This window comes from Chenopodium album, chromosome 6, assembly GCF_948465745.1.
Source record: "Chenopodium album chromosome 6, dcCheAlbu1.1, whole genome shotgun sequence".
Taxonomy (NCBI): Eukaryota; Viridiplantae; Streptophyta; class Magnoliopsida; order Caryophyllales; family Amaranthaceae; genus Chenopodium; species Chenopodium album.
In genome coordinates this window covers 72,689,503-72,717,227 of record NC_137839.1, presented here as the reverse complement: position 1 = coordinate 72,717,227, position 27,725 = coordinate 72,689,503, and the positions used below count along the sequence as shown (strand labels likewise).

The 27,725-nt window shown below is 34.8% G+C and overlaps 1 protein-coding gene across 1 annotated transcript; it reads left to right on the top strand.

Annotated features, from left to right (window-relative positions):
- The first annotated feature begins 1,954 nt into the window (after positions 1-1,954).
- On the top strand, positions 1,955-27,725 carry LOC145636260 (peroxisomal ATPase PEX6-like). The gene is made up of 16 exons (XM_081687770.1): positions 1,955-2,325; positions 2,728-3,363; positions 3,458-3,701; positions 5,102-5,243; positions 5,661-5,844; positions 8,822-9,010; positions 11,071-11,334; positions 13,351-13,422; positions 21,265-21,351; positions 21,438-21,560; positions 21,636-21,746; positions 21,842-21,880; positions 22,004-22,125; positions 22,218-22,362; positions 22,494-22,574; positions 27,357-27,725. Exons 1-16 carry the CDS (start codon positions 2,047-2,049, stop codon positions 27,444-27,446), a joined length of 2,808 nt encoding a protein of 935 aa, XP_081543896.1. The 5' UTR covers positions 1,955-2,046; the 3' UTR covers positions 27,447-27,725.

Below are 27,725 nucleotides of genomic sequence, written 5' to 3'. Positions count from 1 at the left end.
GTTAATATTATTATTATTATTATTATTATTATTGTTGTTGTTGTTGTTATTGTTATTATTATTATTATTATTATTATTATTATTATTATTATTATTATTATTATTATTATTATTATTATTATTATTGTTGTTGTTGTTGTTGTTGTTAATATTATTATTATTATTATTATTATTATTGTTGTTGTTGTTGTTGTTGTTAATATTATTATTATTATTATTATTATTATTATTATTATTATTATTATTATTATTATTGTTTTTGTTGTTGTTGTCGTTGTAATAAGAGCTTAAAATAATGAAATTTGGCTTTATATCATTAGCAATATCATTAGACATAAATTAAGAGCTGAGCTGAACTGAACTGAGCTGAACTGAACTGAACTGAACTGAATTTCAACGGAACAGAAAAGGCCCTAAATTGATCAACAAATTAGGGGTGAAGGAGTGCATACAATTGTCGTCTGGTGATGAGATTGATGCATGTTTATTTCTTACAATTTTATAGATGAACATTGCAAAATTAGTAACTCCAATGTTTATACTAATTTCAAGGGTGATTAATCATGACGTGTCTTTTGATTTAATATGCTAGGTTTAGAATAATTTCACATTGTCCTGTTGCATTATTTGTAGCATATCTAGCGAGACACGCCCTCTTCGACTCGAGTACAGGCCCGTATTTGGACCAGGGCAGCCGGGGCGCCCGCCCAGGGCCCCAAATTTTGAAGCCCACTTATGCTAATGCAAGTCCCAAATAAATAAATAAATAAATAAATAAATAAAAAATAATTTATGTACGTACATTGTAAATATGTAAGTGCAAATATTAATTAACTCCCTTGAAACTTCAATCACATTTAATCATCTCCTAGAAAATAGCTCCTTCAATTTTGGGAAGTAGATAATCTCAAATAAATTCACCCACTCATCAATTCAATTTTACACGCAAGGAGTGTAATGTTTTTTATCTTCTTTCCCAAATTTATTTTTCTCATTACCTTTATTTTTTTGGTTTTTCATCTTCCTTCCCAAATTTATTTTCAAAAGATGGATTCTCCTGTATACATATTTTCCACAATAAATTTCAACGGATTAAAAGGTTTAATACTTACAATTTTTTATTTTTATTTTTATTTTTATATTTATACTCTTTCAATTGTTTTACATCTCAATTTTTCATTTCACCGTTTTGGCTTATGTTATTTTATCACATCTAAGAACAATATATATGTTACTGATGCCGTCGGCAATTACAGTTAAAAATCATAAATAGGATATTCAATTTTATACTACTAATTTTGTTCGAATTATTCAGCTATTTTGCTTGTCAATTTTCGATTTTACTATTGTTATGATATTGATGATTGTTTCAATTTTTATTTGAATTATGATAAAGCTTAATTATTATAAGAATGTTCTGTTTTTTTTAGTACAATTATGTGTTTTTGATTTATTTTAATTATTTGTATATTTTTAAAATTTAAATATCTAATATTCAATTATATCTTAATGTCTAATCTGTGTCATTAAAAATTACTTGTACGAAATTCTAGGTATTACTAATTCTAAATACATTGTTGAATTGAGTAGTGTAATCGAAAATTCATGATTGATTTTTTAATCATTGATGGATTTTGGCTTTAACTAACGGGATAAGGTGATATAATTCTTTAATTTTTTATTATGTTAGACCATATTGATGTAGAAATTATTATTATGTACTCATAAAAAAAATTGCATTAAATAAAGTATTGTATAATTTTTTTTATTTTATTTTGCATACCCGATTTTTTTTCCTAATACATTAACCTATTAGGGCCCCTTTTTTTAATTTGCCCCTAGGCACTAAAATCTCAGAAACAGGTCGAGTATCCTTTACACTCCGTGATCATGGCTCAAACCATACTATTTGACCCCACTCCGCACTCCGCACCACGCACAACCAAACCAACTATTCCCAACTTCTCAATCCCACTCTGTACAAAACCAGTGTTTTTGACAAAAACCAGAAAAATAAAAATTCAACCACATTAACAATCATCTCTAATGGTGGAAAGAAGGAAGCCATTGGTGCTTGCTTCCACCAAAGCCCTTCTCAACTCCGTCCTTCAAAACCCCACCTCCGCAACCAGTAGCGCAGGAGATGCCAAGGTTGACGATAATGCCCTCGCTTCCCCTCCATCGCTTCAGCTACAAGCTGGAATTCTTCGGTTTCACAAGGATCAAATTGGAATTCCACCCAGAATTGCTTCTCTTGATGATTCTTCCCTTGTTGGTCTCTCTCTTGCTGACCTTAAACGTCTTGCCATCACTTCAGGCTCTCTGGTATATATTCCTCTTAGTTTTGATTTCTGGGGTTAATTTATTTATTTTTTTTTATATATATTTTTTTTATTGTGAATTTTTATGGTTTTAATTTATTATCATATTGGTAAATCAAAGAAATTCCTAGATTGTTATTTGAAGAGTTAGATTGCAAATTGTGGGAAAGTTTTAGTTTTGAGTTATGCATTGGACTTTTGAATAACCCCTTGAATGATTGGTTTGGAAGCGCGTCGAAAATGCTATTAAGCTCACTAGTAAAACTAACACATGAAAGAATTTGGAATGAAATGTGAAGATGGATGGATGTGTTCTGGCCTAGTCATTAAGCTTTTGATATCTGTAATTGTGAATTATTTAGGTTGGTTGTTGGTGATGTACCAATGTGTTTTTGGTTAAAAATAGGTGATTATCAAGAATATTGACACCAACGCTCGAAGAATTGGCCAAGTTGTAGTTCTAGATCCCCCTCTTTCCGAGGATGAAGTTTTGCCTGATGCCGGAGAAGGCACTTGTGCCTCTGAGACAATGCTTATATTACCATCATTGACTATCCACCAAAGCTACCTCCAGCCTTTGAGAAAAAATGTTTCCTATCTCTCTCCTCTCCTGGCATTTAATGTGGACCTTCATACGTCGTGCTTGACATCTCTTCTTCGCAATGGAAAGGAGTGTCTAGCAACTATATTTGATGTTGATGAGTGTGTAGAAAAAAGTGGACTAGGGCTCGAGAATTGTTTTGTCAATTTGAGGCTGGAGCCTTGGCCCCATGTGCCGCGATATGCATCACATTTAAGAATATCTTTTTTGAAGATACCTGAGTGTGGTACCATTGAATCTCTTAGAGGAAAGTCTCCCATTGAAGCTGTGGATCGTCAAGAAATGATTGATTTGGCATTACAAGAATATTTTAATATTGATAGATATCTTGCTAAAGATGATGTGTTCAGTATAAAAATTGACTGGAGTTGCAATTCGATCCTGTGTGTCAGTTGTAGCCTGAAAAAGAAGAATGATGGAGGTGATATTATTTATTTCAAGGTGAACTCCTGTCTTTATTGAGGCCTCTAGTTCAAGTAAATTGAAGATGCGACAGAGTCAAAAGTAACACTGAGTTGGATTCTTTATGTCATAGGTTGTTGCCTTGGATCCTCCAGAGGAACCTATTCTTCGTGTTCACCGTAAACACACAGCTCTTGTTCTTGGTGGAAGTGCTGCTGCTGCTTTCCCCCCAGATATGTTGATCGCTGAGCCTGCTGGAATTGCTCCTTTACAGAAAAATACTATAAAGGCCCTGGGTTGCATCCTTACTCCATCTCTATGTCCATCTGTACTTTCATCCAAATTCAGTGTCTCTGTCCTACTGCATGGTTTGGCAGGTCTATCATCTTCTTTATCTCATAAAATTCTATTGTATGTATGCAATCATCAATATAGTTGCATTTTTATCCCCATTTCCCCAACCCAATAAAAAATGGGATCTTCTATCATATGACCCTGTGTTATAGGCCTTTTTTTAAAAATATTTATTTTAAACTAAGGAGATGTTTGCACCCATTCCTAAGGTAACCTCCACTCAAGGACCTCATAAAACATAGAATTTTGGGTCACGATGCTACAATGGTTTGATTAAGACTTTCATGGCACTAACCTAAGGTTAAAAAAATGGATAGTTGGGGAGATAGAAATGCGATAAACAAAGCTGTGGTCTTTGAGTTCAAGAAGAAAATGTGTATGATAATTGATTTTGAGCATTTGAGAAATCGATTCAGGTTTTATGTCAATAAAATAAATTCCAGTCAATACACAATATTGTTATCAAGTTCATTATGTATCAAGAGGATTTACTTCCGTTTCTTTTTAGATAAACTATTTGTAATTTACGCTATTCACACACCATTGTTTATTTTGATATATTTTTTTTGGGTATTAGTAAGGAAATGTGAGGTCTTATTAGGTTCGTTTCAATTTGTACTTTTCAGATGTCAAATTTTCTTATAATTATTACATATTGATGATTGAAAATATTATAATTAAAAGATATGTATTGGTAACGTTGAAAAATCGAAATGTTTAATCTATATAAAAGTAAAGGAAGTATATCTTATACATCTTATCAAGTTGAGAAATTATGACAAAATCATGTCGTTCCTTTAGTTAATGCTTGATCGTACAAATAATTGTAACTACTTGCTTCCAATCTGTTAATCTAACATCATATACAATAAAATTATAAGCTGTTTTAGCTTACTCCTGTCCAATATGTAAGCTGTTTTACTGTACCAATGGAATTTTAATTTGCATCTCACAAAATCATTTTACCATTATAGGTCACTTTGCAATACCAAAGCAAATTTATACAGTAAAATCTATAATACTTTATATTTGATATGATTCTTAAAGGACTTTAGCATGGAGTCATACAGTGGCATATTCATCAATCCCTATTGTGAGATCACTGCTCAAGGAGATGTTAGACGTCAGTGAATGCATATTTCATGACTTTCTGTACCAATTGGCAGTGATCTATTTTCAACAAAATTCTTTTCAGTAAAATTATTTTTTCTCTTTCTTTAAAAAGTATGGCCCTTGTTGCAGTAAATAAATTAATATATTATTTTAGTTTGAGGAAGCAGTAATTCTGTGTTTGATATGCAAGTGAATATTTGATATTATCAAGTATATTGATGTAGATGGACCAGATTTGTGATGGAATTTTAATTCCACCTAGGACCATGTTACAAAATAGTGCTGTGAGCTTATTCTGTTGCAATTGCAGGATCTGGAAAGAAGACTGTTGTCAAATATGTTGCTCGCCGACTTGGTCTGCATGTGGTAGAGTACAGCTGTAATGCTTTGATGGAAGGGTCTGAGAAAAAAGCGTCTTCATTACTAACTCAGGCCTTCAGTACAGCTCATAGGTATTCCTAAGGTTGAAACTGTGACATGATTCAGTCTACTTTGTTATCTTCTGTTACATTGTTATTGACTAGTATTTCTGCAACCAAAATACGTAGTATAAACTAGGCGCCATACTTTATTTTGGGCGTAGATATGAATTTGTAAGTTCATTTCATTAGAATTTACTATGTATTCTCTGATTAAAAGTTGGTAAATACTTTCCAAAAGCTCAGTAAATGAGTTGAATGTTGATCCTTCACTTTTCTTAGCATTTCATGACACAAACTCTTTTTTTTTATATCTATTTTCTGTGATAGAGGCTTGAAGATTTATATTTCATTTCCCCATATTATCGGCTTGAGGTTGTTTTATATGGGAGAGCAGGGATACATCTGATGTCTTGAGTTAATTTTTGCAAAATTTGGATCTTTTTGCAGATACTCTCCAGCTATATTGTTACTGCAGCATTTTGATGTCCTCCGCAATTGGGCATCCAATGAGGGTTCGCAATCTGATCACGTTGGTATTATTTCTGAGGTGGCGTCTGTTATAAGGAAATTCACACAGCCGGTTGTCAAGGTTGAGGATGTACCTTTAGAGGAGAAATTGAACGGTAGCCCAGTAAGTAAAAGTTTCTCTGATCGGGGAAGATTTCTGTTTATTGTATTATATATGAGTTGCTGATGTAGAAGAAAGTTTGTGATCAATTTTCTTATTAGCTCCAGAAATTGAGAATCATTAACCCTCAGTTTTTGGCCTAGTAAAAACTATTAGTGAAACCATAAAATTTGATTGCGATTAATCCAAATAACCTATGTGTCGAAAGGAAGAAAAGGATTAATATAATTCTTTCTTGCTTTATAAAATTTCCACTCCAATTTTAATCAATGCAATGTATTGTTGGATCTGGAAGATTTGTCTAAATCACAACAAAATTGTTTCTTGGAGCAGAAGAATTAGGTGTTAAGCACTTTTGTCAGAGAAGAACCCCTTTTTTGCCTCATTTTTTCTAAATTTAATTTTTTAGTTGAGCAACTGACTTGCTCCCAAGAGTCCCAACAGCCCATATAATTAGGCATTGAACATGTAATGCCAAAATGCTTAAGAGTTTGTCTGGCCATGCTTCTACAAAACTTCTCTTTCCTAGTTTTGTAGAAACTGTTTCTTTAGAAACACTTTTAAGAAACAGATATGTGTGGCCACCTCATTGTTGAAGTACTTCATAGAAACAGAAACAGAAACAACTTTACTCCGTTTGGCCATTATTTACTCTACAAATTAATTTAGAGGGAGAGAAGTATTATGGACCATTTAATTTAGAGAGAGAGAAGTATTGTGGACCATCGGATTAAAAAAGTAGCGCACAAGATTGATTTTACCATGGAATTCAGATTCCAAGAGTTGACTGTCTTCCCCCCCCCCCCCCCCCCTTTTTTTTTTTCTTCATCATCCTCTTTCTTCCACTCTTGTATCTAGCCTTCCTATCAGTTTCCGTATGTACTGAACTACCCAACGTGACTCTTTTATTTTAAACTGATGAAACCAACACCAAACATAACACACAGTAGCTATATAAAATAAAAATTCAATTGATAATCTAATCTTCATCATCAAACCGAAATTTGATCGTCAAATTTTGTCAGAAACAATAAATTTGTGGGAAATTCTAATAAAATGGGATCAAAGTTTTCTTCTGTCTGTGAATTGCAAATATGAGTTTCCAAAAGACCAAGATTGCTGCTTTATGATATTAGAATGTCTATTGGAGAAGATGAAAGGTGGCCAGAAGCAATTTTTTTTTTGAAACGTGGCCAGAAGCATATTAATGATGGTGGTTCGCCATGGAGGAGAGAGAAAGCACAGATTTGTATATGAGGAGAGATTGAGAGACATATGTAGTTGTTTATAATTTGGGGCCATTCTGTTTTTTTTATTTTTTTTTTATTTTTTATTTTTTTATTTATTTTTATTATTATTAAAAAAAAATTGGGGTTAATATAGTCTGTGTGTAAAAAACTTCTTACGAATTCCACAACTCCCTGAGAAACAGTTTGAGAAGCTTCAATCTGGAGATTTTGTTTCTAGAGCTGTGAGAAATGGTTTAGGTATTCTGCTTCTCTCATTTTACTCCTGTTTGGCCTAGCTTCTATTGGTAACTCAGAGAAACAGCTCTAGAAGCTTGGCCAAACACCCCCTGGCTTTTTTTCGTTTCTTTTTCTTAGCTTAAGAATGAAAAGTAAATCCATATAGCTGATTGCACCTTGCATATTTAGCTTGAATTGGCTTCCTAGAAGATGCATAACCTAATTATTGCATTGCTATAGGAGACTGTAGCCTTTACTGCATATGCGGATTGCACTTGCCCACCTTTTACAGCTTTTAGGAAGGGTTGCTGGGGTAGTACCGTAGTATGCAACTATGCAATGCCTAGGATACAAAAGCTGCAGGATTATCCACATCAAATGCAAAGCCCAGGTTATACCATCACATGTGCAAACCCAGAATATTTCTTTTCGAAATCAACACACTGATATCCCTTAGAAATATATCAAAATACTACATGAACGATGAATCTATTATAGAGGCCCAGGTTTTCATTCAAGGTACATGTGTCGTTTTCTAATTATTTTCTTAACTACAACATAACCTCTGCAATATACATCAATATGCTTTCAACAGACCTTTTTCTTTGCTGAAACAGTGAAACACTCTCGTGTTTATCTCTTTCTAATGCCTGTGCTAAAATTATCTTCAGAACCCTGCCATGGTTGAGCAATCAATCAAATTTCTTTGCTGTAAAGAAATCAGAATATGAGATACAATGATTCCATTCAGTCTTTTAACACTCCATCTGACTTTCATTAGATACCAATACTCCACAATCTTTCATCAATTGCTGTTGCTCTGTTTATCCCACATTAAGACCCAAAAAATCATAGACCACACATCATTAATTACTAGACATGCGAGTCTTCTGCATTCTTTCTCCGGTGCTTTTAGAGATGACTTTCCTCCCTTAACATTGCCGACCTTCCTAATTCTACTTTCTGCAAATGTTTCCTTGCATTCAGATTGAATATAGTGAACCTGAATCGTCGTGATGTCATCAGCTTATAGTAAATTACTTCACAGCCATCAACTAGAAGTACTTCCAATTACCAATGAGTTTAAAATTGAAGCTGTTTACTTTATTCTCTTCTATTTCTACTGTTATACAACTATCCAAGTGTAAATAAGTCTTATATAGTCCCTGCTATGTCTTTCTTTCAATTGATGACATCTGAAACCATGGCGTGTTGTTGTACACTGTATTCGGTGTAACTAAATGTATATTTAATAAAAATGGATAGGGGACATTTTTTACAAGCCTTAGCCAATTCGCCATCAGGCTGGTTTGATCTGATCTTGTTCTTCATGGACCAACTTTGGCTCTCAACTGCTCGTCTTTGCCCTGGGCCAGTTCTATGGGCATCTGAGTTAAACCTGAATCGGATTAGTCCCATACGTAACCAAGCTTGTCATGTTATGTGTCAGTGTTTCTTCTGCTTTGTGAAGTATGTCTATTTTGTGATCTGTTTGTAACTTGCGGATGCTGCAGTTGCAGAGTGCTGAAAGAATAAGGCGACCCCGGGTCTTGTTGATTGCAGTAACTGAGAGTACAGAAGGCCTGCCACCTACTGTAAGACGCTGCTTTAGCCATGAGCTTAATCTGGAGCCTTTGACTGAAGAAGAAAGAGCTAAAATGCTAACCAAATCATTGCAAAGCATTCCTGAAATCTCTGCTGATGTATGTTTCATGTTCATAATTTTTTATTTTATTTTTTTATTATCTCTACTCTTCATAAGATAGATTCAACGTATAACAAGTAGTAAAGGTTCATCTCTTAGCTGTTAATTTTGTCGCATACATGCAGATGCCAGATTTCTCTCTGTCCTCTCACCCCTTTGCATGGTTCACTTTCTCACCTCCTTTTGACTTTAATTTGACTTAAATTTGGGAGGAGTAAACCTGCAGAGATCTCATTAAAGAAAAAGATATAAAACGTGGAAGGTGAATGTATGATAAAAGGGTTAGGGGAATGGAAAGTGAGAAACTTCTGAGGCTATGAATCTCTTATTCTTTTTGCATTTAGGTCATCTGATTCCATACACCTCATATCAAGGAAAACTCAACATCTTCATTGGCTTAGTGGTGGTATTGGTGGAGGGCTTTTAAAAATAATTTATTAGATAGAAAGATTTTCTATAGAGACGAAGGTAAACATTACGAGTTCAAAGTCAAATGGAGGACTAGTAATGAGAAAGCGCGATAATCAAACTAGACGGCTGACAACAAAGTATTAGATAAAACACCTTTAAGTCTTTCACTTTAGACTACAAAGAAGCTAGAAGAAACACAATCCTATGACACCGCCCATTAGCCTTATTACTAAAGATGTGATTATTATGCTCCAACCAAAGCACTCAAATGTAGCCATAGAAATGCTACTTCACCTTATCTCAAACAGTGTATTAAAAGTGTGCTTAAGGTGCGCCTAGTCGTTGAGGCACTAGGTGATTAGGGTAGAGCTTTTTTCACAATAGGCAAGGCGCATATAAAGAGGCACATGTGGCAAATCAGAGGCGCACAAGGCACACCAGAGACTCACGAGTCACGATGCACACATGAGGTGCATCTGTACAATGCGTCTCACTTAAAGAGGTGCACTGAATCGTGGCAAAGGGGCAGCAGGATCTTTATTGCTTTATTGCGCCTTGAAATTTTTATACATTAATCTCAAGAACTTTTTACTTGTTATTATAACTAGACCACATCTCATCTACTCATCACACCAGAACAGATCATATCTGCAATTGGTTGTCAAATATCTGGAATTTCTTATTAAGAAATTATGAAAATTAGATACTTAGAAAATAGAATAAACATTAAGATAGATCTAACAAGACCCTAGCTCATAATGTTTTTTCTTTCAATTTTTGTTAATTTTTTTTTTTTTTTTTAATTGCACCATTTATTTTTTTTGGAAAGCTGCATATTAATTGCACAATTTCAAAATACTTCATTCACTTTTTGCTTGTGTTCACACACAAAATACCTAACTACCCTTGTTCACATGTGCTAACAAATTGACAACCACAATTACCCCAATTTTCCTCTCTTATTTGTTTGTATCACATAGTCAAATTTGACATTCCCAACCTTTACTCTTTTTCTTGAATCTTATGCCCGTACAAAATGGTGTGATTAAAAAAAAAAAAGCACTATTTATTAGCTAACAAATGTGGTCAGAATTTAGTCAAACATAGTGATAAGATCAGATCATACTAGACTAGAAGTTTTTAACTAGACATTTTAGACCTAAAAAAAAATTCATACCAAAACACCTTATTTCAGGCTAAGAGAACATAGCTTATAGTACATTCTGAAGTTCTTCCAAGATCAAAGTTGACATACATTAACTTGATAAGTTCAAAATTCCCATTAAATAAAAAAAAGGTCTATGTCAACAAACAGCTGCCACTTTTCAGTGAAGAAAGGGCGAGGATCAAACTCATGTATCCTTGTACCACATAATACAGTCATTAAGGGACAAATCTTTTGTTGGCAGTTGCACCTGAAAATTATCAATTGTGATAATCTCTTCTGAAATTCAGTACTGTGATATATAGGAGGGATGTCATGAAGACTGTTAATTAGGCACTTATCTATTATATAGGATGTTATTAGCAACATAACTTATTTTTGGCTTACTCTCTGGTTTGACATTCTATAAATGATGCTGTTGTGTTCAATTGTTGTCTGTTAAAGCTGTTGAATTAATATGTTGTCTGTATTGGTTGCTGCAGGGTGGCTTAGAGCATGTTGTGAAGGATTTAGTTGCTCAGACATCAGGTTATACACCCAGGGATTTACGATCACTAATTGCTGATGCTGGAGCCAGCGTGATCCCCAAAGATCTTTTCCTAAGTGATCCTGAGAAGACAGTTGAGAATAAATTGCTATCTAAACCTGTTGGAGAGAATAATAATCAGAATTCAGGGAAAGAAGACTTATCAAAAGCGTTAGAGCGCTCGAAAAAGAGGAATGCATCTGCATTAGGCGCGCCGAAGGTACCTGTTTGCATTAATGACTATATTTGTCGATAACGTTTTTTTCTGCTAATGTGTACTGTAGCTATTTCCTATGTTATGAGCTTATGACCATATAGTTAAACCCTTTTTTGGGTATAGCTTGCATGCATATCCCAACGTTGGAGGGGCATCCATATCAGTACCAACAAGTAGTTGATGCTACTTTAGTGACGGCGCTACATTAAATTTGGGATTCTATAAGCTCGGTTTTTTTAGTTATGTTGGCTTTGTCCATCCTAGATGGTTAGATTGTATTAATGTATCAGTGGTGGAAATAAAACATGGAGTACTGTGGAGCAACTCAGGAAATATTTATTTATGTTGCTGGAAGGATTAGCTTCACTTCTGTACAGTTTGAAACCATATACTACGTATTATTTATATCACAGCCTTATATTTTTAACTTGGGAGATGGTACTTGTAAAAATGCGCAGTAAACAGACAGCTTTACCATAAACCAATAACAACTAATGTTTTTCCTACCAAGACAAAGATCTCGGAAGGTTCTAATGTATGCAACCTTACCCCCAAGCACATAAAGAACTCTAGAGAGACTTTTTAGAAGACCCACAAAACAAAGAAAAAGTCAGTCTTGTCTTTTTTTTTTTTTTTTTTAAATTTTTTTATTTTTATCTGTTATTGAATTAAAACAAAAAGATTTAGAGGTACTGAAACTAATAGTAATAATGGAATTTATTTTAGTCAAAAGGTAATAGTCATATTTGCAACTTGAAAGAGAGTAGAAATAGTGATGAAGTAGTAGTGGTGTTAGTGGAAGAAGTAATCCCATATGCAGTTATGCCTTTCATTGCAATCCTTCTACTTCGATTAGTTATTGCTTTCACCTTTGAATTCTTCTTGGATCTCCTTTCTAAATTACCTTTTCCCATCTCCTAATTCGGTTAGGCATTCACATAGATGCAGCCTACTGATAGGACTAGCCAAATCCAAAAGTCAAAATCTCAAGTTGCTACTGTTGATGAGGATTTTCCCCACCATATTAGGTACCATGAACAAATGTCATCAAGAATGAAGTGACTTAATATGCGGTGGGATTGGCATTTTGTTTGGGACAAGATGCGAGAGAGAAGATATAATAGGGTTGGGCGTCTTAAGGTACCCAAATGTACTTATTAAGAGACTAGAGTATAAGGTAGATTTGAGTCATTTTACAAGAGTTGAGAGAAAGGATCAAGCAGTTCATCTAAAGCTCAGCAAGGACATGTTCTATTATGGTAAATTACAATCTTTGAGGATTAGTGTAGCAATTTTCTAACAGGGGTGCCTTATTGTCATGGTCCAAGTGTTTTGACTCCGGATTGATCAAGGGTCAGTTGGGGCTTGGCACCCTTATGTGCCAATAGTCTAGTTGTGCTATCCCATCCTCATTTGGGCATTAATTATGTTGTGTACGTCAACTTTCAGCAACCTGCAGCACACTCTTGTTATCTTGTGCTCTTCTCTTTTATTTTATCTCTATCACTTTATACTCTACCTATCTTATTGTGAGTGTGTGTGTGTGTGTAAAGACACACACACACACAACTGTATTACTTTCCTAACTATTGCTTCCATTACTTCAAGTTGTACTCTTTATGTTTTAATTGCCATTAAAATAAAATATAACGGTGGATCTATCAAAAACAAGCCACTATGTGAGTCTTGACTACTCAAGGTGGTTACCTAGGTTTGACTTCCATGTAGTGCCTGGCTGATAGCAGCAGCTACCATGTGGACATTGTTTTTTATTTTAAAATAGTTGAAGAAATTCACACATATCAAAGTTGAAAGTGTAACAATAATATTAGGGGAGTTTTCTTCTTATAGCCTTCTAGTGCTTAGCAGTTTGCAAGTGGAACCTTCCATACATATCCTTGCTATAACTTCTGTGTATTCTACTTATAGTAAAAAAGTACTCGTTGTTCATGGTAAATTAGCTTTTGGTTCCTTCTTTACAACAAAGAACAACTTTGTTTGACTATCATTCTTTCACAGGTTCCGAATATTAAATGGGAAGATGTTGGTGGGCTTGAAGATGTGAAGAAAGCAATTCTGGATACTGTTCAGGTTAGTTTGTTTGTATATGCCAATATTACTTTTCCATTACTCTGAAACTGCTGTATTGACTGGTTTGGTTCTTGAAGGATGCGTTTTTTTTTTTTTAAAAAAAAAAAAAAAATAAAAATATTATATTGAATTTGGAATGGAAAATATTCAGATGATTACCTAAAAACTCTCCACTTTCCGGGGAGAAAAACCCTTAAAAACCATCTAATAGGTAGTGTTTACTCTATGAAAAAGCATACTGTTTGAATGTTGGAAAAATAAACAAACTTATTAGGTAGTTAAGTTTTTCCAATGGTGGACGAGTTATAAGTAGCTGTTCACAAATTTTCCTTAAAAAAGTTCCATAACCAAATAAGAAGTGTTTTTTGATCAATGACATAATGATTACTTCACTTTTATTTAAATTATTTTGGCAAGTAATATCAGGCCATCAGCTGATAAATATGACTTGGATACTTAGACCCAATTTCTACTCCCTTCAAACCTATCTTGACATGGCATAATCTGGAAATGTACATGGTATATGTGCCCAATTTGGCAGGAGAATAAGTGGTTTCATTTCATACCACAGAACCAGGATGCTTTTAGGTTTTTGAAAACTGAGGTTGGGGGGGGGGGGGTATATATTGCATTTCGATGTCTAATATCTCTATCTAACTGTTTCAATAATCCATATAATTTGTGTCTCATTATTGTCTTTCTTATTACTAGTAGAGTGTGATACGTTTATTAGAATTTGAGTGTCATGGCGAATGACTTGGTTGCCTAATCTTAACTTAAAAGCATCTGAAATTTTTTTGAAAAAAGTAACAAGAACAATCCCAACTATTGGGGTTATTCTCATTTTAATGCCAGCTATATTTTAATTCAAAATAAACCTATCCATGTAAGGGCCCTTCTCAAAATAGTTTTCTTATACTGTTAACCTGTTAAACAGGTCAAAAAGGCTGGTTAGTCAAGTTTGAATATCTAGAGTTTTTATTTATTTATTTTATTTTATTATTATTATTATTTTTTTATATAATTACCCTTTTAAAAAATTTATCTATAATTCCTCCCTGATATCCCCTCACTGCATTTGTTCACAATAACCACTGCCGTCACTGCCCACTGCTATCACAATTACCGCCCATTTCATCTCATCAACTTCCCATTGACCATACTACTTCACTGGCCTCCTCTTATTCAAGGCCATTACATGATACAATATGAAAAACTAACAACTCTATAAAGTGTCTGCATTGTCAAATTGTCTCCTCAATAATATCGGCATAACATCTACATTTGATCTGTGCTAAGATAGCATAGCAATGGTTAAGAGTGGATTAGTGGCAGAGAACAGAAAAACGAGATGAGATATAGTGAATTTGGGGTCTGAGGTTAGGAAATTCAGCTTTTGGAGACACATTTGAGCCTTCCTAACAATTTTCGGGCATATGATGCAAGATTTCAAGGATTAGATCTTCTGTTAACTCCCTAAATGGGAAATTTTCATATTTTGGCGTATTCCATAGTGGATTAAGGATTACATTCCTCTATTATAATAATCACAAAATCCAACTGTCAAGAACACCAATTTTACACAATTACCCACTAAACTTTCCCACTAAAAATCTTAGCACTACAGAATTGTGTGATTGAAACAACGCTAAGATAGCATGGCTATGGTTAAGAGTGGATCAGTGGCAGAGTGCATAAGAAAAAGATGAGATATAGCGAATTTGGGGTCTGATGTTAGGAAATTAAGCTTTTGGAGACACATTTGAGCCTTCTTAACAATTTTGCGGGCATATGAATCAAGATTTCAAGGATCAGATCTTCTTAACTCCATAGATGGGGAATTTTCATATTTTGGCGTGTTCCGTAGTAGATTAAGGATTGCATTCCTTTATTAAAAAAAATCAAAAAAATCACAAAATCCAACTGTCAAGAAAACCAATTTTACACAATTACTCACTAAAGTTTCCCACAAAAATTCTTAGTACTACAGAATTGTGTAATTGAAACAACATTAAATGTAGGAAATTTTTACTTTTGCTACCACTAAAATACACGACTTTAACTTTTCATACCCATTTAAAATTTATTTTATTTTACTACCATTCAGAACAAAAGAGTATAGGTTTTGCTACCGGTTAACAAATTTTGTTACTATTTCCATTTTGTGGGGCCCATAATTGACTTCCTTACATTTTCTTCTTCTCTTTTCCCGAATTTAGTCATAGTCATAAACCTTGTAATCCCCACCTCTTCTCCAGAAGAAAAGCTCAATTTGCCCGCCTACCAATGGTCATCCTCTTCAACTACGACATCCCTTTGACACTTGGATTCTCAGGTGAATGTTCTATACTTCTATTTTGGGTATTCAACCCGAAGCACCAAATTAGCCCGTGAGAGAAGCCGTGATGGGATTGCATTGCTCAAAGAGCGAGCAACATTGAGCTTCCTCCTTCTCTAAGAATGCTGAAAATAAAGCAAAAGGAAAACTGATTTGGGATCTCGAAGAGCATATGAAAGATAATCACATTAATAATTGTGTTGTTTGACTTTGTATATAATTAAAGAGTTTAAAAATACAGTTTGAAAAGCAAGGGATTGGTTTTAGATGAAGAATTAGATGATGGAATTGTTAGCAAAATTCAAAGGGAGATGATATCTTCATCTATTTGGTTATTTGGGGAAGTTTTTGCATAATTCCAGGATTTAATGCTGCATAATATGCTTCTTACCTCGAATTTTGCCATATTTTCTATTGAATCATTGCTCTTTTTTAAAAATACTCCAAAGATTTTTTACTAAGCACTTTGGCAATTGTAATTTGCAAAATCAGGGGTAGTGTAATTGGAAAATATGGAGGAAAAAGAAAATAATTTGTGGATTTCTATAGTGGAAGAAGCTAATGAGATTGGAGGATATGTGAAGAATAAAGTGTTAGGATTTGTAATTAATAAAAATAATCTTAAAGGGGATGTTAAAGTTTTTTTGCATATTTTAACCATAACTATACATAATTCTTCTTTTATACTTTTAAGGAAATTTTGACTTTTGCTACCACTAAAATACACCACTTTGATTTCTGCTACCCATTAAAAATTTTATTTTAGTACCATCCAAAACCAAAAAATAAAGGTTTTGCTACGAGTTAACATATTATGCTACCATTTCTGTTTTGAGGGGCACACTCAATTAACTTCCTTACATTGTCTTCCTCTCTCTCCCCAAACTTAGTCATAAACCCCCACCCCTTCACACAACCCAGCAACTCCATCAAACCCCTACCTCTTTTGCGGCAACCCCCACCCATAATCATCCGCACTCCCACTGGCGAAATGCATTCGACCTTCTTATCATCATCGGCATTGACTAAAAAAAAAAAAACCTTTGGGAATGCCAAACTACTATAGGAAAAAAATTGATGGGTTTTGGTGGTGGGAATTTGGGATGGTGGCGGTGTATTGTTGGGGTTGACCTCACTGATATAAGCACATTAGGAGGGAGAAGTTGGGAGGTGGTGATGAACTTTAGCTTAAAATGACTGGATTGAGAAGAAGTAGAAGAGGAGAGAGAAGTTGGGTGATGGATATGGTGGTTGGTGGCTTAGGTGGAGTAGGGGTGGTCATGTAAGGTGGACAGGGGAAGGAGAATGGGATGGAGAGGAAGAGTAACTAGTTGCAAGTCATTTTAATTGTTTTGAGAGGGGTCCTTGCATAAATGGGTAGGCTGAGCACGGATCGAATATCCGAAAAATCAATTATTTGATATTCGTATCCGATCCCAAAATTTTCAAATATTCGAAACTTTGGGTCGGATAACCTTTCAACATTAATGGAAAAATTGATTTTTTGAACAATTAAATCCCATAAAATCATAATCAATTATCAAATAACCCACAATAATGTATGACTAATAATGTACATAAAGAATCATTTAAAACAAAATGAAGAAAATAATTGAAAAAAAGTATAAAAGTGTTCCAACGGTTGATACAAACTCAGCGACGATAGTGGGTTTGGTGACCCGTAAAGCTTGAGTCGGCCAGTGGAGGTTGGTTAGCATGAGCTGTTGGAGGAGATATGATACACTAAGAGAGCCCACTAAGCTAGGTGAGTTGGTGGTCGGTGCCGGTGAAGGAGATATGAGGGTATGAGATTGCAAATTGAGATTTTGAGATGATAAGTGGAGAGAGAAAGTTATTGAGGAGAGAGGAAGTTAGAGAGGAGAGAAAAAGTGACAGGAGAGAGAGTGAGAAATTGAGATCTTAGAAAGAGAGGTGGGGAGGGTCTTGTTAGGTTAAAGAAAAGAATGTAGGGTTTGGTGTATTTCACTATTTTGTACTGCACCCCAAGGATGCACGGGTACGGATAACTCCTGTCGGTTCCCGTACCGGGGACGTATCGGGTACGGGTACGGCCCGAATACGTCCCCTGGGCGTATCCACAAACAGCGGTACGGCTTGGGTTTTTGGGTACGACTAGGCTTAGAATTGGGGACGTATCAGGGACGGTTCAGCTCCTTTTGGACGTCCCCGAGACAAATTGAGCCCAACCCCATTTAAAAAAAAGACCACTTTACTTGCCTGTAAAAATCGAAGATCCCCCAATTATTTGAAGGGAAGAGAGCCACCTGTAGCCGACCACCAGCGACCGGTGACCCAGGCGGCGACCACTGCATCTTTTCTTTTCTTTTTTTTAAAAAAAACTTTTTTTCATTTCTTTTTCACTTCCTGGTAGTGCTAGCTATGCGGTGACCACCAGTGATAGTTTAGATCTGATTTTTTTTCAAGTGAAAAAAAATTAAAGTAAATAGTGGGACAGTAATGAGTTTGGCAGGTGTCACGTATAGGGCTTCTTGAGGTAGGTGGGACTTAGGAAATGGGTTTGGAAGGTTTTAATTTACAGCTTTTATATATTTTTTTACTGCGTTTACAGGACAGCTGGGCTTGTTTTGTTTTTTTTGTTGTTGGAAATGGGTAAACAAAACAAACAAGCTTTGCAAATTGTATACATACGATTTTGTTTTATTAATGGTCATCAATTACAATTATTCAATTTAAAATCCAAATAATTCATTCTTTAACTCCAAATAAAAATCAATTTAAATTTCTAAAATCAACTTTTTTTTTGCCGTATCCATGCCGTACCCGTTTTTTGGAATTTTTATTTTGCCGTTTCCCGTCTCCGTACCCGTACCCGTTTCTGTGCAACCTAGCTGTACTCCGTAAGAAATAATGAAATTAATGTTTTTATTTCGGATTTCATTTAGATATCAGATATTCGAAATCCAAGACTTGGATAGGATATCAATAATTTTCGGATTGGATGTGGATCGGATCTTCGGATTTTCAATAGTTTTGCTCAGTCCTATAAATGGGATTAATCCAAGTTAAAAGATAGTTGGGATTAAAATGGGAAGAACACTATAAGTTTGGATTATTCTTGTTAATTTTTCAAAAAGTTTTTAAAGAATCACTAATAGTGTATATTGTCATTACTAAATCATTTTTGCATGTTGTTGATTTTAGTTTGTATTGGCTTGCTTTAACGGCGTTAGGGCAAGAAATTGCCAAAAAGCAATTGACACCCTATCGCATGGGGTTATTGTCTTTATCTACAAGTAATCTTAATGGAATTACCAATAAGCAGTTAAAGGAAAAGAAGCAATAAAAAAGTTGAACCAAACCAGAGATTTTATACATTCATCTCTAAGAAGCACACACAAACATTGTATAATATGTTCAGGGTAATTGTTAGACTTCATGACAAAAGTAAGGTTAACTTCGTCATTGTCGTTACAAATGGAGAAGAAGATCAGAGATCTTAATACGTGGAAATTGTAAGCTAAGACTAATGTAATCTAGCCTAGAGACTAAAGACTAGCGCTAAAGACTAAGAGCAACTAGTACTTATATCTTATATCTATGTTTGATGTTTTGATTGATATTCTTTGCTGCTTGTTGCCTTCTTCTATTTATACTACTTAGACTAAGTAGTTTGATGGTTATTTCTTCTCCCCGCTTTTATTATAAGTGAATAACTATTTCCACTATTCTTTTGTAATTTCTATATTTTCTCCTCCGAAAAATTGCCTTTGGATTGTTTATAATAGTTGAATATAACCTCACTTTCTCCAGTTGCTTTCTGGCCCCAGAATTGAACAATGGAGTATGAAGTCTGTGACTTGTTGGGTTTGATTTTGCTAATGGTATAGGCCTACTCTTATTAAAGAGTATGAGCTGGCCAGATTAAAAAATGGGTGTAACAGACGGGTATGTTTGTAATGACTGTGATTATTGTTATTATGGTGTGTATGCATGTGTAGTTGAAGTCATTGGGGTTGAGTTGAGTGAGTATTAATTTAGAAGTCAGCGAAAATAGTGAAAAAAGAAGAATAACAATCACTTGTGGTCTAATTGACCCTTGGGGCTTGATTGATGTACTTTTATAGCTTTTTATTGCTACTTTATTATTATGTATCTAAATTTTAGAAGCTTTTTAGCCATGCTTCCATGCTTTTGCTTAATTTTTTTTCCTATATTAGATCCATGGATACATAATTACATATTAGAGTCTATAATTCTCGATTGCGGGCTACTTATGTTATGATTTTGTGCCTAGCTTTAATTTATGAGTACTAAATTAGAATGGCAATATTACATTTATGTCAATGTTGTCAATATTATTTGATGTGTGGCTGACTCTAGATTGTTTTGTTTGCTCTAGTCGGGATGGCTGGATGGAGTGTGACTATTGGTTATAGTGTTATAACTGTTGCAATGGTGTGCTTGTATGTGTTTTTATAGTCATTGGGAATTAGAGTCTACAAATTTCTGGCTTGATGATAGTTTTAAATTTTTTTTGGGGTTGAGTTGATTTGGAAGATATTTCTCAATTTTTGTTGTGATCCTTCTTCATGAAGGCTTTTGCATTTTTCTAGAGGTTTATTATAGGCCCTATTTGGTTCACTTTATTAGCACTTATTTATGGTAAAAAAAAAATTAGACTATGTCGAGACAAGGGTTAATAAGGTCAAATAAGATATGTTTAGGAAAAATAAGTATGTAACCTTTACTATATGTTTGGTATCCTAATGAAATGGAAATAATTTGAGTAGATTGTGATTGAGTAAGGAAATGTATTTTGTCTTCACTAGTTTGCCAAGGGTAACAAATTGGGGGATTCTGTTTCCCAGATTTTGTTACCCTGCGAAACGGCATTTGTTACTTTAACTCATACCAAACAGCTATAAATTGAAACACTTATTTGAATCCGTTTCCTACATCTAAAATTACTATACCAACCCAACCCCCCCCCCCCCCCCCCCCCCCCCCCCCCCCCGCGAGTTATAATAAGATTTGATTAGTTCTCTTAAGTTCAGATTCGTTATGTGATAACGTTCTAAGTTCTGAGAAGTGAAAATTAGGTGAATAATATGCACCCTTAGTCATGTCTTGATGGTCTTATTACATTTTTGTTTATCGTGTTCATTGGTTTTCTAGTTCTAATTGTTGATTTGGTGCTAAACATTTGGATACTTTTCCTGGTGTTACGTATTTCTGTGATGCAGTTGTTGTGGTGGACAATTTGCTACTACTGTGTGTGCTTGAAAACCTTGAATTTGTAGGTGCTGGGCGGCATTTGGCATAATTATGGTCTTAACTTTAAATTCAAGGGGTGACAAATTTAAGAATTTATGCAAAGCTCATATGGTGTTTTAGGCTTTGGCTTCAGCATTTTTGGTCTCATTGCTTACTAGGTGTCATGAGCCTTAGAGCATTCACTGTTATTGGTTTGCTTGATGTTGTTCTTGGTTGGAAGTTTTCTAACTTGCATTATTTGTTTATAGCTACCTCTCTTACACAAGGATTTGTTTTCATCTGGGTTGCGTAAACGTTCTGGGGTTCTTCTTTATGGTCCTCCAGGCACTGGAAAGGTAAATGCTTAAAATTTGTTTTTTCTTCATGAAATCATGAGCATATAGTTTATATCTTCTGATTGTCTTTTCATGACTAAACTCAGACTCTGTTGGCAAAAGCTGTAGCGACAGAATGCTCTCTAAATTTCCTAAGCGTAAAAGGACCTGAATTAATCAATATGTACATAGGGGAGTCTGAGAAAAATGTGCGAGACATATTTCAAAAGGTGAAGTGCTGTAACCTTGTACCTCTGTTTTATGTTGCTTGTTTGAATCAATAAGTGAACTTGATCGTGTGGCAGGCTAGGTCAGCACGCCCATGTGTCATTTTTTTTGATGAACTTGATTCACTTGCCCCAGCTCGAGGTGCTTCCGGTGATTCTGGGGGAGTTATGGACAGAGTTGTTTCTCAGGTGAGGAATTGGACAAAGTTTGATTGTAAGTTGTAGCTAATGCTGATTAGTTCTTAGTTTGACACGACATTAATTACAAAATATTTTTGTGCTAGATGCTAGCTGAGATTGATGGCCTCAGTGATTCCGCTCAGGTTCCTTTCACATCTTACATATCGTGACTATCAATGTTTTTTCAATTCTCAAGTTGTAAAGTCTTTTCTTTATTATGCTCCAAGTCTAATGTTATTATTTTCCTTTGCATTCTGTTTCACAAGGACTTGTTTGTAATTGGGGCAAGCAATCGTCCTGATCTTATTGACCCAGCACTCCTGAGGCCTGGCCGATTTGACAAGCTTCTCTATGTTGGGGTTAATTCTGATACATCTTATAGAGAGCGGTTAGTGAGCCATATTTTTTACTCGTATTATTATCATTATTTTTCTTGCATTGTCAGTTTATCACTGAATATTCCATTATTCCATCATGCAGAGTCCTTAAAGCACTCACCCGAAAGTTTCAACTGCATGAAGATGTCTCTCTTTACTCAATTGCAAAAAGATGCCCGCCAAATTTTACTGGTGCAGATATGTATGCCTTGTGTGCAGATGCTTGGTTTCATGCTGCAAAACGGCAGGTAGATGATGCGTTGTAGTTTACTCTGTACTGTTTTTTTGGAAACTTTACAATGTGGCTTGTTCTAGCCTTCTGAGTGGGTTTAGGGTAGATGCTTAAATTGCTATCAATTTCTTATTCTTCTCTTTGCAGGTCTTAAGTTCAGCTTCAGATCCAACCAGTGACAATAGCCAAATGGACTCCATTGCTGTGGAATATGAGGATTTCATTAAGGTAGGAGATACGTCCACAGTATAAGTTTTCATAATGGAAATAAAGATATTTTAGATAGCTGCATTGAAGTTCAAAAACTATGCTGCTAACTCTGCTTTGACCTTAACAAAGGCTTTGTTATTTGATCTTGATTTTTTTTTAAAAAAAAGAAAAGAAAATGGGAGATATGACATCTAAAGTACCACTTGCATGTTTTATATTGAATCGCTTAAGGGCTAGGCTATCAAATGGGTGTAACAACTAACAAGAAGCTGCTGTTAAAACCAGTGTCCACTTACAAACATTAGATATTCTCTTCAAGTTTGAAGAGTAGGACTGCCTCGTCCACCTGTCACCACATAACATTTCGGGGAAGGTGGTAGCTGCTGGAAAACAGAGTGCCCTATCGAGAAAAATCTGCCATACCACCTCCAAAGCTAACCTGGGCCCCAAAATGTTTGGAAGATGGGATTTTTGGACATTTTGGTGGGGTAGATTGATTAATGGAACCACAAACTCAGGGAATGGCAGCATGTTTTAGGAAGGATATGTTTGAATAAAAGTCCTTTATGTTTGATAAAACTCCAAGTTTATTTTGCTTTTGAACTTGTAATTATCATTGACCAAAACAAAAAATGTGTTTTGTATCTTCTAAGAAGAAAGAGTGATAAAATTTTCTGTTTTCTGCTGTCATATATAGAGAGGAACTAATGAGTTCAAATACGGAAGATAATCAACCCAACTTGTAATTTCTAATTAGGGAGTAATGGCTAATTAAAATGGAGGCAAGAATCAGTGAAAATCATGACACAATATAAAGTTCATTTGCGAACAAATTAGTCTAAGATATTTGTAACGGGTACATTGATACCTAAGCATCGTGGTTGGGTTACATATGAGAGGAGAAGGAAGAGAGGTCAGCAAATGGGAATGAGTAAGGATGTGACAGAAGGACAGCCACCAAATCAATGATGAGCAGCCCCTCTTTGAATGACAGCTGCCATAATCTTTTGTCTTCTTTCTAATTTAGGGTGATCTTGTATGTATAAGAAAGGGAGGGTAGGAATGTGCAGTCAGGCAGTGATTTTGTTAGCATTAGTGAGCTAGAGAGTGGTGCCCTAAAGGTACTAAATCAGAGAGTAGTGGCCTCAAGCCACCATTGTGTAAATTTCTTCCATTTTCATTAATCAAAAGCTGCCTACTTTCCTCAAAAATCATATCTTTATTGCTTAATCAATAGTATTACAAGTCTAAACTAACAAAAGTGTACAATATTATGTTGATGTTATGCAATAGTATAAGTAAACACCCACCAATGCACCAACCACACGCCCGAGCCCACCCATGGCCGTATATGTGCCTGATTATTTATTTATTTATTTTTTTTAAGGTAACATACATGGGTATATTAGGAGTATGCGTGCATGATTGGTACTTGGTAGAGCCTACTTTTTATTTTTTTTTAGAGCAGCGTACTTTTTACTAATTTAATCAAGGGTTACAAGGAAGTTGAAATTGACATATGTAATGTGGGTAAAAGACTAAAAGCTTTTTATGTTGTCTATGTGGGACAATTGTTTCTTTTGAAGCAAAATAAACTAGGAATTCTATCAAAGAACGAAGACTTAATTCCTGCATTCCCCCAACATGATTCAAAATACCGAAGGCCTTTGTAGAAAATTAGTGCTATAGTTAGCATATGGAATGAGTCTAAAGCCTATTATGGAGTAATTGTGATTGATTTCCATCTTAGGAATGTCTAGATTCACAGGGTCAAACCAAATCACATAACAGACTCAATTTTGCATACTACTACTATTCTTATTGATAGAGTGACGTTTTTATAACCTATTGAAATGGTCTAAGCCAGTACAAAGTTGATAAACTTATCTATGTGAACGTGGATGACTGGATGTTACAACTAATATCCTATGAGTGTCCTTATGCTTGGGACCTCAAAATTGTTCATGTCCTGGAAAATGGTGGGCAATAAACTACAAATTGTGAGAACACATCTTGATTTGAGAAAGTTTAGTGTGCTAATGTGTTTTACAAATATCATGAAAGGTTCAAGGAGAAATCCACCTAACATGAATGTAAGACATGCGTACAAATCCGTTGCTCAAAATTCTTTGCGTGTCAAATCCTTTGTTCTTTTAAAATCGTATAGGGGGGATATTGGAGTTTAGTCCTTACTCTTTTTTGTAGGTTATTTTCTTCAAACAAACCAAATCCCCACAAAGATAAAAATACAAAGTTTTAATTTTTATACTCACTCTGTCCCATAATATAGTTCATGTTTGTGTTTTTTCACGGTATTTAAGAAATAGGAGGAGAAAGTGGATGAAATACATTAATAAAAGTGAAAAGTACAATCATAGACAAAAGTTAGAGAGATAAAGTGGAAAAAAGTACAAGATATGTGCAAAATTCAAGGTAAATTAGAAGTACAATGAATAAAGTTAAAAAAATGAGAGTATGATGGTCTTTACATACCATCCAAAAATTGAAACAGGAACAACATTTTGAGTCTCCAAAATAGGAAAATGGGAACTATATTATGGGACGGAGGGAGTATATACCAACTTCTTCCTTAATCCTTGATTAGAAGACTAGAGGTATGCTCTATCAACCATGTAAAGTGTGTTCACGTGTGTAGGCGTTTACTTGTTTACCACTCATCAATTAGGTTTTGGTCACTATCTGTTCAGTTATTGTGTTAAGTCAACTTAATATTTCACACTGATTTATGGTTATTGAAGATTATACTATTCCATAATCTTCATTAATTCTACCTCCATTTAAATTTCCATTTCTCCCTGATTAAAGGATGGGTTGGTTACTATCCATGTTCAATCTCATTGGTTCCTAAACATCTTTATATGAGGGGAAGTGGTTTTGGCATTTTCTTCTGGGCATAGAGTGATTTGGAATTATTGAGTAGGAATGGTGCTATGGTCTTCAATAAAATGCCTAGGATGTGTTCAGGTTTCAGGTTCTACATACTAGCCCCTGGAAATTCGTTTCACATATATCGCTTTTTACTCTCTTGGTCGTATGCAAGGTACGTAATGGAGAGAGAATTATATTTATGTTGGAGGGTGCTTGTGTTGGGGAGCAGCCTTCTAGTATCATTTCCTCTCCTATAGGTTGTGCACTTGACTTCATACTCCCTTTTATTTGAGTGAGTAATGGTGACATTTTTCATGTAATTTTCAATTTGGCAGGAACCCTCATGATAGGGAGTTTGGGACCTACTAGTTAAAAATCATTGCAGTCGTTTCTTTGTTAGACTCAGTGCTGAGAGTTTGGCTGACTGAATGTTCAGGATCTTTTACCTGTCATTTATTCTACATGTACCTTAATAGCCAAATCTCGATCCTTTTCAGTAGTTAAATGAACATATATATATATATATATATATATATATATATATATATATATATATATGGTACCGCAGAGAAGGCTGGGGTTAAAACTTTTGTCTGAGTCGCTGAAATTCTTGGTTGGGTTAACTTAACCTTGTGATTTTGCATTCTTGAAAACCACACTAGCCTATATCCCCTCATATGTTCTAAATATCTCGCTACTGAGGAGACATGGAATCATTTGACTTTGTATGTCACATGCCGATGATTCTTTGGCATTGGGCATTCCATTTTACTCTTCAGGATCTTTTACAGCAGTATAAGAAATTTCAGAAGGAAATAAAGGCATTAGATTCCGCAGCAGGTTGCTTTTTGTTTCCATGGTGTGGTTGCTTGGAGAAGAATGATACTCCCAATTTTTTTTGGTTCAACTTTGATTGTTTGCCGACACACAACTTTGATCAATAATATTTTTAATGGTGAAAGTGAGTTTTGTGAAAAATGAGAAAAGTAACAGTGAAGTAATTTTTAAAAAATCAGGGGGAGTATGATTTTCCACAGCTGGGAGTCTTCTTTGGGTTACTTTGTTGAAGCGAGTGGTGTATCTAGCTTCCCTTTTGGGCTCTGCTCATGAAGGCATTTCTTGAAATCTCTTTTTGATGCATTGTGAGATTGAAGTACTTTTCCCTTATGCCTTGACATAGATTTCTGGTCCCAAAATTTTAATTTCTTATTCTCGTACCATATGAATTTCTTTTCTTATCATATTATATTTATTTTACTCTATAAAAATTGCTATTTCATTTCATATCATGTGCCATTTGCTTGAAGACTTGCAGAATTTTATTATGTAATAAATGTTACATACGTATTATTTTTGTCAACATTGCTTATAGTTTGAGCAGAATGATTTCTTAATGTTTCCATATCTTGTTGGACGAGGAAAAGCATGAAATTTCCTTGACACCAAACTGCTATAGAATAATGATATAGTAATTAAAAGATTTTATGAGCAAAAAAACTATTAGGGATGGATACATTATAAACATATCCCAAACTCATCTCAAATCTATTCCTCACCCCCCCCCCCCCCCCCCCCCTCCCTTTTGTATTTTTGAGCTACCTCTTCTCTGAATGTCAATCTTACTGCTAACCTTAATTATGGCCTTAGTTTTTGAAAAGAAAATCAAGACCATTTTATTAGATTCTAGTATTGCATATATGTGGTAGGTTTGTGAGTTTTCTCTTTTGCTCTCTTTCCTTTTTAAGTTGTAAGTTTTGCCATTTATTGTTTTTATATAACCTGAAGGATATTTTTGAGGAGAGGGGGAAGGTGAAAATTAGATTTTCATTGAACATTGTTGTATGTCATTCTGAGCTAATTGATTAAACTGAGTCTACTGTCTGTTTGTATGGCCTTTCATTACTTTGGCAGGTCTTAGCAGAATTACCTCCATCTCTCTCCCTAGCAGAGCTTCGGAAGTACGAGATGCTGCGGGATCAATTTGGAGGAGGTTCAAACTGACAACTTGGTAAATTTGGGAAAGTGCTCAGGCATTTAGCCTAAAAACAAGGATGTTTCTCCCTTCTGATTTTTTCCCTTTCTCGCTCTCTTGATGTTATGTTGAGGGCTATTTCATTCTTTTGTAGGCTGTTTTTATTCAACATGAACTACAAATAATGTGTATTCGAGTGTGATTCCATATACTAGAGCATATGTATAGAAATAAGAATCAGGCCGAATGCATTTTTCTTTAACATTGTTTTGTTTGGGAGAAATATGAAGACTAGAGTTTTTTGGTCT